The sequence below is a fragment of the Calonectris borealis genome, chromosome 18, assembly GCF_964195595.1.
Source record: "Calonectris borealis chromosome 18, bCalBor7.hap1.2, whole genome shotgun sequence".
In the NCBI taxonomy this organism is placed as follows: domain Eukaryota; kingdom Metazoa; phylum Chordata; class Aves; order Procellariiformes; family Procellariidae; genus Calonectris; species Calonectris borealis.
Window position 1 is genome coordinate 803285 of NC_134329.1, and position 14193 is coordinate 817477.

Sequence of the window (14193 nt, forward strand, 5' to 3'; positions counted from 1 at the left end):
CAAAAGAGCAGGGGTGGGATGTGGTGAGAGGACTCAGATATGCAAGAGGGGAAGAAGAGCTCTCTCTTTCGGACTCTACCCAAGGGCCTGTCTTACCAGGCTTTCTGCGGGGAACGCAGCAGCTCCGCACCAGCAGAAGCAAAACCTGGCGGTGGGGCCTCGCCAGCACCGCGGGAAGAAGCGCTGCGGTTTCAGATGTCTCTCGCCGCCTCCCCAGAGAGCGGCCCGGCTCCAGGGGACCATAGCAGGGGAAAAACCACCCACCGAGGCCTCCAGCAGCCGGGGCTCCGCTGCCTCCCGGAGGGACTGCCAGGGCCCGGCAGCCCCCGGGGACCCTGAGGCGAGCCGGGCCGGGCCGTGCGGGCGCGGCTGCCGCGGGAGGCGGAGAGGAGCGGGCCGGCTCGATGCCCGCAGCCGCCCGGGCGTGCCTATCCGCGGCTTCCTTTAGGTGGCACCTCTCCTCCAGGAATGAGCCGCCCGGAGCCTCCCGGCCTCTCGCAGCCCTGCCCGGGCCGCGGGCGCGCACCGCGGGGGCTCCGCCGCGGAGCCGCCGCCGCCGCCGCCGTCGGAGCGGCCCCTGCGCGCACCGTCTGCCCCCGGAGCGGCCCCTCCCTCCATCCATCCCGTGCCCGTCTCCCCCGTCCTCCCTCTCACTCCTCCAGCCAGTAAATCCGATCTAGGCTGATTCCTCTCACGTCAAACCACATGATCCCATAAAACATTCATCGCCTCTCCATCCCTGCGCCCCGCTCGCTCGCTCCCGGGATACAGTGCAGCAGGCTCCGCGCTCCCCGCCGCCGCCGCCGGCTCTGCCGCCGCGGGATCCGCCGCAGCCCCGGCTCTGTGCGTGCGGCTGGCGGGAGGGAGGAAGGAAGGAAGGAAGGACGGAGGGAGGAGGCAGGCAAGCAGGCAGGCAGGCAGGGAGGGGGAGCCTCGCCTGGATGCTGACTCCAGTTCGGGGGCTGCTCATTCCCCCGATGAGCGAGGGCGCCGGCACAGGGAGAGCCCCCTCCCCGTGCGCCGCCGCTCCGCGCTCGGGCTGAAGTTTTGCACGAGGATCTGCCCCGCTTTCGCAAGGATTGTACCGCTGCCGCTCGACTTTGCGCCTCCAGACGTGCCTTCCCCGACCCCTAAGATGAAGAGGGCGACAGCTGAAGGTAGGTGCGTCCCCGTCCCGCCTCCCCACTCCCTCGGTGGGGCTCCCCCGCTCCCCGGGGGGCGGCAGGGCAGGGCGAGGCGGCCACGTCCCCAACTTCGCATCGCACCGCACCGGGAACTTCCCTCGCTGCAACTTTTTTTTTTTCCGCGGAGTCGGCGGGAGCAGCCAGGTCCCGCCGGGGGAGAGGCCCGCACCCCGGGGGCTGGACTGGGCTGGGCTGGGCTGAGCGCGGCCGGCGGGGCACGGCGGGAGCCGGGCCCTCGGCCGGGGAGAGGCGGCGGGGAGGGCGCGGGGGGAGCGGGAGCGCCGCGTCTGCAGGAGCGGAGGAGAGGCGAGGCCGGAGGGGGAACGAACACCGGGCTGCGCCCCGGCACGGCACGGCACGGCTCTAGCCGCGGAGCAAGGCAGCGGGATGGAAGGAGAGCAGCGGGCTGAGCCGCCTCCAGCCCCAGCCCCGCGGAGGGGCGGTCGGCCGCCCCCTGCCTCGGCTCGGCCTTGGTATGCCCGGGCTCCCCCCGAAGTTGGAGCCGGCAAAGTGCCGCCGGGGGAAGCGGCATCCCCTGCTCTCAAGCCCGCATCCCGCGGGGGCACGGAGCTGCTGCCCCGCGGAGGGGGCCGGAACCACAGCGCCCGCGGGCAGGGAGAGGGGATGGGGGCACCCCGGCTTTCCCCCCGCTCCCAGCCCGGCCGGCGGGGGAGCACCGGCTCCGCTCCCGGAGCCCGGCAGAGGGGCCGTGGGCCGCGCCGGGCCCGGCCGCCTGCGGGTGCCTCCGGCTGGAGAAGTTTGCGGAGGCTCCGGGCGCCGCGGAGGGACGGCAAATACCGGGGTGCGACCCGCAGCGCCCCTTCCGCAGGGTCTCCCCTGCTTCGTCTCAACCTGATGTCCTTTAGCCAGAGGCTGGGGAGAGCTGGGGATCCGGGGGGGACCCCCCCACGTCGGCTCGCCCCACCGGGGGAGAGGCACACAGCATGCGGCGAGGCTGGCCTGGCACAGCCAGACCCTCCGGCTGAAAATAGCCCTTTTTCATCTGCTTTGGCAATCCTGGCGATAGTCTTTGCTTCCCGGCTCCCGGTGTGGAGGGATGGAGCTGGCTCTGTGTTGGGAGCCGCAGCCGGGGGCTGCTGTTAGAGCTGCCCCACTGTACGGTCATGGCTTGGCCATTTGCAGTCGCTCCGGGTGAAACCCGAAATAAAGACCTACATCTGGGGGAACACATGCTGTCACGCTGCAGGTTCAGACCACTTGGAGAAGCATGTGCCACCCAGGTGCGTTTGCTGGAAACCCAGCCCACGGGTTGCAATTTTTAACTTGAGTGATCAACCCATTGTAGGAGCCCCACTGCTGTCCAGGCTTCTGGTCAAAGGAGCGTTTGGCAATGCAGAGCCTCTTGCTGCATGGAGTCTCTTCCCATGTGTGCCATCTCTAGCTTGCTTCCTGTTCCCATCAGTGACACAAATATAATCTTTTTCTTTTTTTTTTTTTCTTTCTTTCTTTGTGTTTTGGAGGGTACTTTGACTGATTTATTTGTGGTGGTCAAAGGACATATCCAAGATCTGATCCAAATGTCATACTGCCTCCCTTAGAGAGTTTGTATCGTTTTTAAATCTGAAATGGCCAATTTATTCCTATTTGGGAAACACCTCAGGGCAGGTTGCAGTGTCGGCTTCTCCTGCGGGCCCTTAGGGGATACTGATATTTCAGCATCCATTTGCTGTGTGCTGCACCGTAGCCTGGTGCATGGGTTACCCATTGATTTGAACCCAGTGGTTTTGCGCTTGTGCACAGACTCCTGGTGCCAAGCCGGTGGTGCGGGCTGTGTGTCTACCGTGATGCTGTAGGACGGCTGTCAGCTGTGCAGAGCAGCATCCAGGTGATGGGTGTGGTACAGGCACCCAGGATAGCCTCTCCCCCGTCGTTCGCCATCCTGCTGCAGCACAGCACTTTCTCTACACTGTGACAGTCCTGGCTGCTACCAGCATAATGTGAAACAACACGGAAGATAATGAAATATAAAAACTGTGTTACAATGGCTTTATTTATAGAACAAGGCTTTGAGGGGTTTGGGTTTGAATTATTTTTTTTTCCTGCAGTTTATGAATTGCTCCTGTGAGAGGCAGGGTAGCCTGGATTGCTGGTAGGCGTGACTGTAAAGTCCTTATGAACCTTGGGAGATTATGTTTAGATGAGTGACCATCCTACTGTATCTGGACTACATTTCCCACCGTGGGCTGCCAGGATACTTCAGGTGCCTTGTAAGCCAGAAATTGCCTTGTAAGCCAGAAATAGCCACCAGGGGCAGTTCGACAGGCAGAGCTTTCACCTGGTGTTCTCAGCACTTACTGGCTAATTAACACAATTTTTTTACATTGAAAGAGGTCTTTCCCTGCTTATTCTTTTATAAAATTTATTAAAAAAAATACCCAAACACAAAACCCTCTGAGAACCTACACCAAGCTTAGAAACTACTTATTCACTATTGTGAGAGCAGCTCTTTCTTTTTCTTGAGAGAAAACACCATTCATCAGTGTGTTATTTTATATTTCCTTTCAGTATAATGTTCATTTTGTATCAAGGGACCGCAGCATTTTCTGGGCTTGGTCCCCCCTTCTCCACCAGGCAGCACATACCTCAGACCTATATTCTGTGGGACCATCAAAGGTTCTAAAGAGGAATATCAGGGCAAAAAGGTGGAGGTGCCGTTGCACTGCTCCGTGCCTGGGCGTTGTGTCAGTGCAGATGTCGTTGTGTCCCTGCTGGTTCTGTGATGTTTTCCCCACTAAGAGCACTAGAGAAAGCTGGTCCAGAAAATAAGTTAATTAGAAGCGGCGAGAAAGCCGCCGCTGCTTTCTCCACTGCTGTGGCTTGTGGGCAGCATGTGCCTGTGCTGCTCACCACCAGCATGAGGAGCATGGCAGTCCTGTCCTAACAAGCCAGGTCCTTCATTAATTACCTCCATCCCATTTTCAGATGTTCTGGGCTTCGCTTGAGTAGAAACCTCCTGGGAGCCTATGCTGTTCATAAGTGCAAAGGTGGTGGTGGGAAGGAGCAAGGGGAGGAAGGGGACAGTTTGCCACACAACTGAGATGCCTCCCTCTGCTTTCGTCTGCTACATGCCCTGCTCAGAGGGCTTGGAAGGAGAGGGCAGGGGAATGATTGTCTGTCCGTACACTCGGCCTGGTGGCTCACCGTGGAGTTGGAAGCTGGCAGGGGATATGGGGGTCCACAACTCACATCTCCATAAATGTCTTGATAACTCTGTGACAATCAGTGTGCTAGTAATGAAGGCCTTGTGCGTGTGTAATCTTCTTCTGACACCAACGATGACTTTGGCCATTGAGCCTTCCAAAGGAATAAGCAAAATCTGCAAAATCCAGTAGCACTTATGTGAATTTTCCACCTTCTTCAGCTCGGAAGCAGCAAGGGAGACTGTGAGATGGGGGCAGGAAAGGGGAAGGATGCTCCAGAGGCCAGCTCTCAGGCACACTGCTACACACCCTGCATGCACACTGATACTGGCTGTGGGGAACTGCTGCCTACCCTGGAAAGCGCAGTGTCTTCCTTCCCTTCCCATCCTCCTGAGCCTTGAGGGAGAGGAGGAGGGAGGGGGAAAATCAGTTGAGCCAGAGCCTCAGCACAAAGCAGGACAAGGAAGATTGCAAAGAGCTGAGCTCTAATCTCTGCTCTGAGCCTGCACACGGCTGCTGTGCCGGTTGTTCAGGCAGCTCAGTCCCGCCGTGCTGGAGGGTGCATCCTGGTGGAGAGGCTGTAGCTGCAGTCCCAGTGCAGGATTCACCCTGCACATCCAGCTGGAGGCGGAACCGAAGGGAGAAGAAAGGAGTCGGTCTAATTAGGTGTGCATTCTCTTCCCCTTGGATTTGCAATGCTTTCTGCTGCTGTCACCTTCATTAAGACATGTCTCTGAGTGCCAAGCTCCTCTTTTGATGTTCCTAAAGAGGGTTGTTTTTATGCAGGAGGCACGCACACAGTGGAATAGGAGTATCCTGTACCGCTGCAAAGAGGTGTCGTAAGAAGCAGCATCACAGTATGGTGCCTGCAAGGGCTGGGAATTGCACTAGGGCTTCTCCCTCCTGTCCGTGTGGAAAGCTTTGTGCTGTGTCCTAGAGCCAGATGGATCTGTCTGGGATTTTTGAGTAACAGGGTTTCAGGCTTCTCCATCACATACACACACAGAGGTGTGGGAGGGAGGCTTGTGATCTACAAAGCCCAGGCTCTCCTCCCCTTTCATGCTTGTGGTTGCAACTCCTGGAGGTTTCCAGAGACTGAGGGAAAAGGAGGCAATTGTTGTGAAAGGTCATAATCAGCTAAAAGAAGCAAAGGGTGGATCCTTCGATGTTTGAACAGTGATGCCAAAGCAATTCATACAGCCTTTGTTAAAATGTGCAAACTCACCTCAACCTGCGCTGGTGTCTTATTATGGCTATCGGGACACGCAGCAGCCTGAGTTTTGGGTGGCTGATTATCCGTTATGGTGGTGTTCGGTGACGATATGTACGCTGAGAGCAGAGTGGCGTCAAAGTGACACACATATTTCCTATGGTGTGTGTGCAGCATGCATGGAAAGGCCCTGCCTGTATGTAAGGCAGAATACATCTGCATGGGGTGTTGCACAGACTCTGTCCATATTTACTTTGCTTTTAGAGAGCTCCTGGAAGTCAGGGCTTCTGGAGTCTGGTCTTGGCCCTGCTTCTGACTTCTTCGTATCCTTGACCAGGTCAATGAGCCTTTCTGTGATATAGTTTCAGCTTTTCCAGCTCTAACGCTGGGAGATTGATGCTGAGTTATCTCCTGAGGGACCCAGAATATGCTTAAAAGTCAGTCCAGAGCTAAAACGTGGAGGTCTGTGCAATTGTTGGTCACTTCTTCAGCAGTGACACTGTGTCAGGTGACAAGACCGATGATATTCTCCTTGGGGGTGTTGCTGCATCAACAGCAGGTTTGTCTCTTTGGTCTGACCTGCCTTCCTCACAGCCTTTGCATTGTAGCTCAGAGCTAATCAATAGTACCAGCAGATTTTACAGTATTTATTGTTGCTCTCAAGTCTCTGCTCCTGGAATCAGGGGATTAGAAAAGTACTTGAGTTTTATTTTGTAGCCTTCCTGGTTGTCAAGAAAAGCAGAAGCATTACACAAGCATGTGCAAAACATAGAGGAAGTTGGAAGCAAGAAAGTACTCCAATGCTGTGATTTTTAGAACAGTTTCTTGGTAGCTCAGTAGTATGAGGCATCAGCCTCACGACTGGCAGTAGCAGCTGCAAGCCTTCTCCCCCGGACAGCCGGCAGTGTTAGGGTCCTCTCTGTTAGGGTCCTCTCTGTTAGGGTCAGGCAAGGCAGGGGTTACAGAATATTTGCTTTCATAAAATCATAGAATAATTTGGAAGAGACATCTGGAGGTATCTAATCAACCTCCTGCTCAAAGCACGGCTAATTTCAAAGCTAGATCAGGTTGCTCAGGGGCTTGTCCTGTCAAGGATGGATGTCATCTCCGAGGATGGAGATATCCTCTCCTCCTCCATAGCTCAGACTTCTTGGCCTGTCTGGCCAAGGCTGCTCAAGCCCTTTGTCACCTGGCCTCAGTCAGGACCATGAGTGGCCTATGTCCATTTGGCACAGTCGGGATACCTCGTTTGTCACTAGGCATGGCAGTGGTGGAGCAGGAGTGATGGTGCATGTAGAGCCTGAGTCCATGCTTGATGGGACGAAGTGGTCTCTGTGAGTTCAGGCATTGAGGGAGATACCAAGGAGGACCTGAGAGTGGGGGTCACAGTCAGGGTCCCTGGCAGGGACACTCAGGAAAGCAGCAGACACTTCCAGACGTTTCTGTCTTGCGCCCATGTGTTTGCTTTTCTGACTGCATTTGGGGATGAAGCCCTTGGATGTATTTTCTGTACACTGGCTACAGCTCTCCCAGCATGATGTCCCACATCGAAGTTAGTTAAAGCAGAGTTTCCAAGAAACTCTTTAGTCCTCAAACGCACCCTGTGCTGGAAGCCTTTCCTGGACACCGTACAGTGTCAGAGACCTCTCTGAGGCCATGGTTTAGCATGGCCAAATCCTAGAATCCTGGAGGTGCGGGTGGGAAGGGCCCTCTGGAGGGTCCAGACTCCCACCCTGAGCAGAGCTATTGCTAACGTCAGATCAGGTCTGCTGTGGCTTTCTCTAGCCAAGCTTTGGAAACCTCTAATGATGGAGACTTGCTGGCCTTTCCCAGCATGGGAGCTGATTAAAAAGCTTTTCCTGATGTCTGAACTGAACCTCCCAAACTGCAGTTCTTGGCCACAGCTCCTTGCTGTGTCATCTAGCCTCACAAAGGTGCTTTTGGCTCCGTCATAACTGCCCTTGAGTAGCTGTAGGCTGCAGTCGGATTGCCCCTTCGCTTCCTCTTTGCCAGACCCAACCATCCTAACTCCTTCTACCTGACCTTGTAGGACATATACTGTAGGCTTCTGACCATCTAGTTCACCCTCCACTGGACCTTTTTGGTTTCCCCATGTTAATTTTGAACTCAGGGGACCACAACTGGACACAGTGTTCAAGGTGCAGCCTCCCCAGTCCTGAGCGGGGCAGTAACTTCCCCCACTCTGCTGCCCACACTCCTCTTAGCACAGCCCAGGGTGTAGTTGCTATATTCATAGTAAGAGCAACCATTTGCTCATATTCACCTTGATGTCCACCATAGCTCCCAGGCCATTTACAGCAGACTGCTGCTGACAGTTTGCAGGCTGGTATTGATGCATGGGCTTATTCTGCCTCAGATGCAGAACTTCATGCACTTCTTGTACCAAGTGAGGAGTACTTCTTAATACTGTTTGTCTTTCACTCATGCAAAAAACTTGGACATTTAGGTAAACAGATGCCTACCTGCATATGAATTTGTTTCTTTACTGTACTGAAGTGTTATTTAGCAGTGGGTCAGAAACATTTGAAGAAGTCCAGGGTTCCCATCCTGCACTTGGCTTCTCCAAATCACCCTGCTGAATGGTTGTTCCCCGTGCTGTGCCCAAGTTTCAGTCCAGACAGCTAAGGAGAAGCTAGTCCTTGACATGGGTTGCCTTCTCCCTTCCGCCATCAACATCCTTAAGTGATCAAAGTCCTTTTGCCAAGTGATACTTGTTTTGCTGTTTACTTCTGGAGTTGACTCAGAAAAACTTTCTTGTCCTGCATTTCTGTACTTTATCAAAGGAGGTTTCCATGAAGGTCGGGAGAGTCTTTATTGTCAGCTATGCTTTGATCCCCATCCACAGCTGCAATTCCACATGGAGATGAAAAAAAGAGCCAGAGAAAGCAAATGCAAATACACCAGTAGAATGAGATTCACTGCCTGGATGGGAGTTTCCAGCACGTCACAGCTTTGCTCCATCTCGTGGGAGTTCGACACATTCCCTCAGATGGCTCTTTGAATCTTGTTGCCTTTTTAACGGTTGTGCTTTCTTTTATCTCTCTGTGTTGCACCTTCTGCTGGAAACAAAGGAATGTTTGCATTCAAATTTGATGCTTTCGTTTCTTCCCTGAGTGCATGGGATAATTATAGTGCCTTGCATGGACTTGTACTAATTGATCAGTTATTAGTGATAATTATAATTTACATGATGGTTTAGGAAGAACGGGCACTTCTATGGTAGAAGTGATGCTCTAAGATAACAGTGCAGAATTGCTTGCTGATGTCTCAGATCATCTCCTGTGTGCTGCTCTTTGGGGAAACGGGTTAATTTTTTTTTTTTAAGAACAAATCTTTTGCAAGAACCATCTGGCTGCTAAATTCTTCTCCTGAAGCTGTGCAGTTTGCTGGGAGTTCATTTGTGTCTTTAGCTACTAAAGAGAAAGTAAAAGTGACTGATTAGTCTAAGACTGGGACCATTCACATCAAAGTGACAGATTTTGTGAGCTGGATTTGGGAAAGTGTTTAAAACTGGTGTGTTTTCATTAAATTTTGAAGACTGTGGGCAGAACTATGCTCTCGGCACTCCAGCACAGCTCTCGACTCTGTACCCTGCATCGTTATGTCAGAGTGAATTGTGTGGCTGTTAAAATTTGTGTGTGCTTGTTTGATGAGTTTAAATATTGATTTTAATTGTGTGTCTTTCTTAAGGCTGTGAGTGATGATCAGAGCCACGTACAATACCCCACGTGCATAACACAGCAACGTGCGCAGGGAAGAGATGTGAACTCAGTCTGACTCTTAAGCAGAAGGGAGGAGGGAAAGGAAAGGAAAAAATCTTTGGATTTGGCTTTTCAATTCAGCTTTTCCTGCTTCCAGGCACCATGGGGGGCTTTGTCAGAGACATGCCATCAGCTGCCGGGCAAGTCAGGATTTCAGAAGCCTTTTGCGAGTGCTGGTGTCAGGCTGTGAAGGCTACATACCCTCCTCTGACAAAAGGCATCTTTTGAAATCCTGAGAGCAAATACTGAGTTTGTTAGCATTGTATTTGTCTCTGCAGAGAAAAATGATCACCTGAAAGCTACTGGGACCTTTAGGACTTGCACGTCTCCACGGCATCAGCATGTTTTGAGGGGCACTGGGAAGTTGCAGCGCAAGCAGCTGGGGAGCAAAACCCTCTCCCTTGGCGCAGGTCCCTTCCTAAGCGCACGCGTCCAGTGTGGATCTGGCTGTGATTAATGCTTTCCGTGCCCATGCAAACATGGTTAGCGTTGGCTTTACACTAGAGGGCTGTCTGTCCCTTTCCCTTCAGAGAAAAGGCATGAGTCTGTGTGCTGGGAACGCTCCTGTCGTTCACAGTATCCACACAATTTGACAGCGGCCCATTTTGTCAGGTGGGTAATGTGATGCGGGCTTGTATTTACTGCTCACCACCTCTCTTCGTGCTGCACAAGAACATCTGTGTCCTGGTCTGGAGGGCACTTTGAAGCTGTTTGTCTCGGGTGAAGTGAAGCCTCTCTGGTTTTATCACCAGGCACTGTGTTCTCCTGCACAGGTCAGCAGCATTTTTGCAAGAACCAGCAGGCTTCAAACTGGCGGTAGTCTTCCCCTCCTGTTTGTTCAGGCCACTTTTGCTGTCAGGAGTAATAGCACTGAGTGTTAGCGCAGGGGCTTGCTCTGGTTTTCCAGGAATGTGGCATTTTCTGCTGCTGCCCTGTGCTTGCGAGGAGCTGCAGCCCTGAACATTTGCACATCCAGTTCTGCAAGCTGTGGAGTGCACCCAGGCGGGAGGTGCTTTGGAAATGGCTGCCCTGGGGGCAGGAGTAGGGTCTTCAGTGTCCTAGGGCTGAAAGAGATTTGGCAGCTTCCGTTCCATAAGCTCAGGTGGGGTGGCTTTCTCTGGCTCTTCTGCTAACAGCAGGGCTGGGACCTCTGTGGGGACCTTGGCCACCATGAAGGCCAATTGCTTTGCAGGCACTCATATCACAGGTTTGTTTAATTCTGTCCCCACTCACCTTCGTCTAGACTGGCTTTAACTCTGGTGAAGATGAAACTAGCTGAGGTTTACCTCTGCTTAACAATCTTGGTTTGAATTCAGACCTTTCCTTAAAGCAGTATGGCTGCCTGGAGAGATGCAACTGCAAACACAAGCCCCTCAGTGACTTCCAAGTGCATTGTGCCAGCTGCGTTCGGGGCATTTGTTTCCGTTTCTGGATGCCTGTGCAGTCAATGTTTGGCTTGGTTAGGGCAGAAGTGGTGTTAATTGAGAGCAGCCAAGTCCCTCAGCCTTTGCTAACAAGGGTCTGCTTCAGCAAGCCGGGCTGGAAGTAGGGGGGGATGCGGTGAGGTGGCCGGGAGCCAGGAGAGGGGAGGTACTGGTGGGAGGGAGAGCGGTGCTGGGCACACTCTGGGGCTGCATCCTGCACACACTGAAGTGCAGACATCGGTTCTTTGTCAGCAGCTGATTTATCAAGCCCAGGGACTTCTTTTCCTCCCTCTTTTCTCAATTTGCAGCTAATATATCCTGAAGGGAGGGGGGAATTAATAATGGTAATTACAGCAGCTCACAGTCCTGAGCGGTAGCATTAACCACATCCATAGTGATGGGTGGTGGGAGACTGCTCTGCCACGAGGAAGCTGGACATGGAGATGGCCTGTTGGACCTGCTCTCCGTCCACCACCACTCGTGGGCTGGGACAACAGCTGCTGCCAGATGCTGCAGGAGGGGCATCGGCAGCGGGAGCAGGCTGAGATCTGCTGTCACCTGAACTCAGGGCAGGGATGTCCCTGGGCTGAGCATCAGAGATGAACCTGTTTGCTGCTCAGGTGTCACCTGCTGCAGGCAGGCATTGCCTTGCCGTCTCTGCTCCTGGTCACCTGCTGCAGGAGCTGGGAGCAGGCAGGAGGGCATTGCCTGACTCATGTCACATATCTGCCGTGCCTTTTTGCTCTGGCCCTGCTCCGCTGTCTAACACCCCTCTGCAGACATTGCCCTGGGGTTTTGATGGCGCATGTAAAGGTCTGTAGAGCAGCCCAGCTCTTTCCAGAGACCAACAGCAGTGCAGGACTACCATGCAATTTTGGTGTGAGAAGGCAGTGTGCTGGTGTTGCCTTTCCCTGCCCATGGTGTGGGATGTTCCCAGCCCACGCGCCCAGCCAGGGCAGTTTGGGAAGTCCCTGGGGAACTGCCCGGGCTGGGCTAGTGGACTGCATCGCTCCATCCCAGCCCCTGCCCCCCCCACATTTGCACTCCCTTGTGGAGACCTACAGCTGCCAAATCCCTCGCTTGGCTGGTTCAATTTCAATCCACAAAATGAATTTTAGGCCTTCTGGGTGAAACAGCAAAGGGATTCTGCAGCCAAACTTGTCTGGGCATTATGGGGGTGTCAGCTCTTGCAGTCTTTGACGTGTCATCTTTAAGCCTCGATTTCTGACATGGTGCGGTGAGGTGAGACTTCAGGAGGCTTGGAGGCAGAGCCTGGCCGAGGGACCTGTGGCTTGTATCTAAGAGTGGAAGAGGTAACATCTTTGGGTTTGATGTTACCACAAAACAGATGAGCCATGTCTCCTGGTCTTTTTAGGAAGAGCCATTTCTAACATGACATGCTGTTTGCTGCTGGGGCACTGGCTGTGCTCCGAGGGAAATGCAGTGTCTGGAAATCAGGCAGTGGTTTTTTAAATGGTGTTCCCAGGTCAGCGAGCACTCTTCTGGTCTTCCCGAGGCTGCATCCTCTCCTGTGTGCAGGGGAGGGTGGTCCCAAGCCCTGGGAAGAGGCTCTGTGTGGGGCTGGGGTTGCTGCTGGTGCTCGAGCAATGTGCCTGCCCGGGCTCCGCTTTCCTGCTCGATGAGTGGCGTTGTGTCTGAATAATGGGCCCTTTTTCTCCTAGGTTGGAAGTGAGCACCAAGGGAGCAGCACAGCCAAAGAGAGACGTTTATATGAGTGGCACAGTAAATGAGTCTGAGCTGCCTCCTGGGAGCCAGCCCAGAAGAGACTGACTTTACTTGTCCATGGCTTTCTAGTGGGAAATGCTCTTCTTTCGCTGTATTTATTTTTGGCTTTCCTAGTGTTTTGCTAGGCTGACAATTAATCCTAAGCTTCTGGGTGGCCAGCTGGGCTGCATGGACAAAGTCTTCAAAGCAGTTTGCTTGGTCATTTCCTGAGGACCTTGGATTTACTAGGAGCTTGGGAGAGCTTGACTTGGGTCCACCTGGGGCATGTGCACACGCCGCTTTGATGGAGAAGAGGTATCTGTGGCTGGAGCCTGCACGGAGAAGGTGGGAGAGAAGCCACTTGGCACTCTCCTATCAGGTGGACAGGGAATTTGCTCTCCCTTGGGAGGGGTGGCGGCCGGTATATTGTTGGGGGGAGCCGGCAGGTGGGGAAGGAACCGTTGTGTCTCTGTGTGCATGAGTTGGTGGCAAGTTGGCATGGTGCGTGTTGCATAGGTGTTAGAGCTAGGCTTGCCCCTCACCCAGGTGCACCTGGCATGTTTTTATTGTCATGAGGATCCCCCAGAACAGACTTTGCCTGCTCCAGCCTTGCCAATTGTGTAGCATTATGCAAAATGTCTTGGGATTGTGCTGTGATGGATGGGCTGCAGGACTGGCAGGCATTGAGAGGAGCTGTGCTGGGCTCCCTGAAGTCTCTGTCTTCAGTGCTGGAGGGGGATCCCAAACCTCTGACGTATTCAGTGCCTGCCTTTTGAGCTTGTTTTATTGGCAAACACCCAGTGGGTGCCAGCCAAGGCGGCTCTCTGTGTGCTGTGGACTCGTTTCCCTGCCTGCATCCTCTTCCCTCCTCTTGCTGCAGCTGAGATGGACCCTCTGGAAGTGTTTGAGCTGTGTTGGTTTTGGCTGGGTTTCTGAGCCTTTCTAGCATGCTCCTCTCTTCCTAAAATGAAGGCTTCATTGCTGCTCATCTGAGCATGACTCCCTTGCCGTGCACATTTGTGCCCTGTTTCCTGCTCATAAAGCCACCCCATAAGGCATGGGCTCAATGGGGGAAAACTGCTGATGTTGAAACTCCTAAAAAACCCGGTGACGAGTTTGGGGTTTGCTCCACTCGCTGTGTGCCGGTGGGAGACGGGCGTAGTTGAGCTTAGGCATCTGCTGCTGTCTGCTGCAATGCAGACAACGCACGGGCCAGTGAGTAGAGCACGGGGTCGCCTGGCCGGGGCGCGAGGTCCAGCTCTGCTGGTGACCTGCTGTCAGGCAAATGATTTAGCGTGTGACATACAGAGGCCATGGGCCATGGCTCCCACCGCCCCTGTCTGTGCCCCTGTGAGGCATGCAGCCCCTCCTGATAAATCCTCGTCAGCACGTTGTTGTCCTTCTGTCCGGAGAGGAGGCTGACAGTCCTTATGTCTGCCTCCCCGCTGCCTGTCCCCACATCCCCTGTGTCAGAAGAGACCGAGTGCAGGCTGAATGTCCCCAAGGGAGGAGATCGAGGCAAACTGATGGCCTGCAGTACTGCAGGTGCTGGGTCCACTTGCTCTGAACCTGGGAAATGCAGTGCTGGACTGCTAAAAAAGACATGCGAGCTGTCCCTGCATGCAGGGCTGGGGCAGAGCAGGTGTTTACTGCTCTCTTTAAAACTGAGAGATCCTGTGAATTAAAGGAATGAGCCTGACACTTGGC

At 54.0% G+C, this 14193-nt stretch overlaps 1 protein-coding gene across 1 annotated transcript in view; it reads left to right on the forward strand.

Moving 5' to 3' along the window:
- Positions 1 to 768: 768 nt before the first annotated feature.
- The window catches only part of RTN4R (reticulon 4 receptor), an 80407-nt gene continuing 66982 nt past the window's right edge, over positions 769 to 14193 (forward strand). The window contains exon 1 of the mRNA XM_075167080.1: positions 769 to 1157. Coding sequence (XP_075023181.1) covers positions 1136 to 1157 — 22 coding nt within the window. The 5' untranslated portion in view covers positions 769 to 1135. The remainder of the gene's footprint in view (positions 1158 to 14193) is intronic.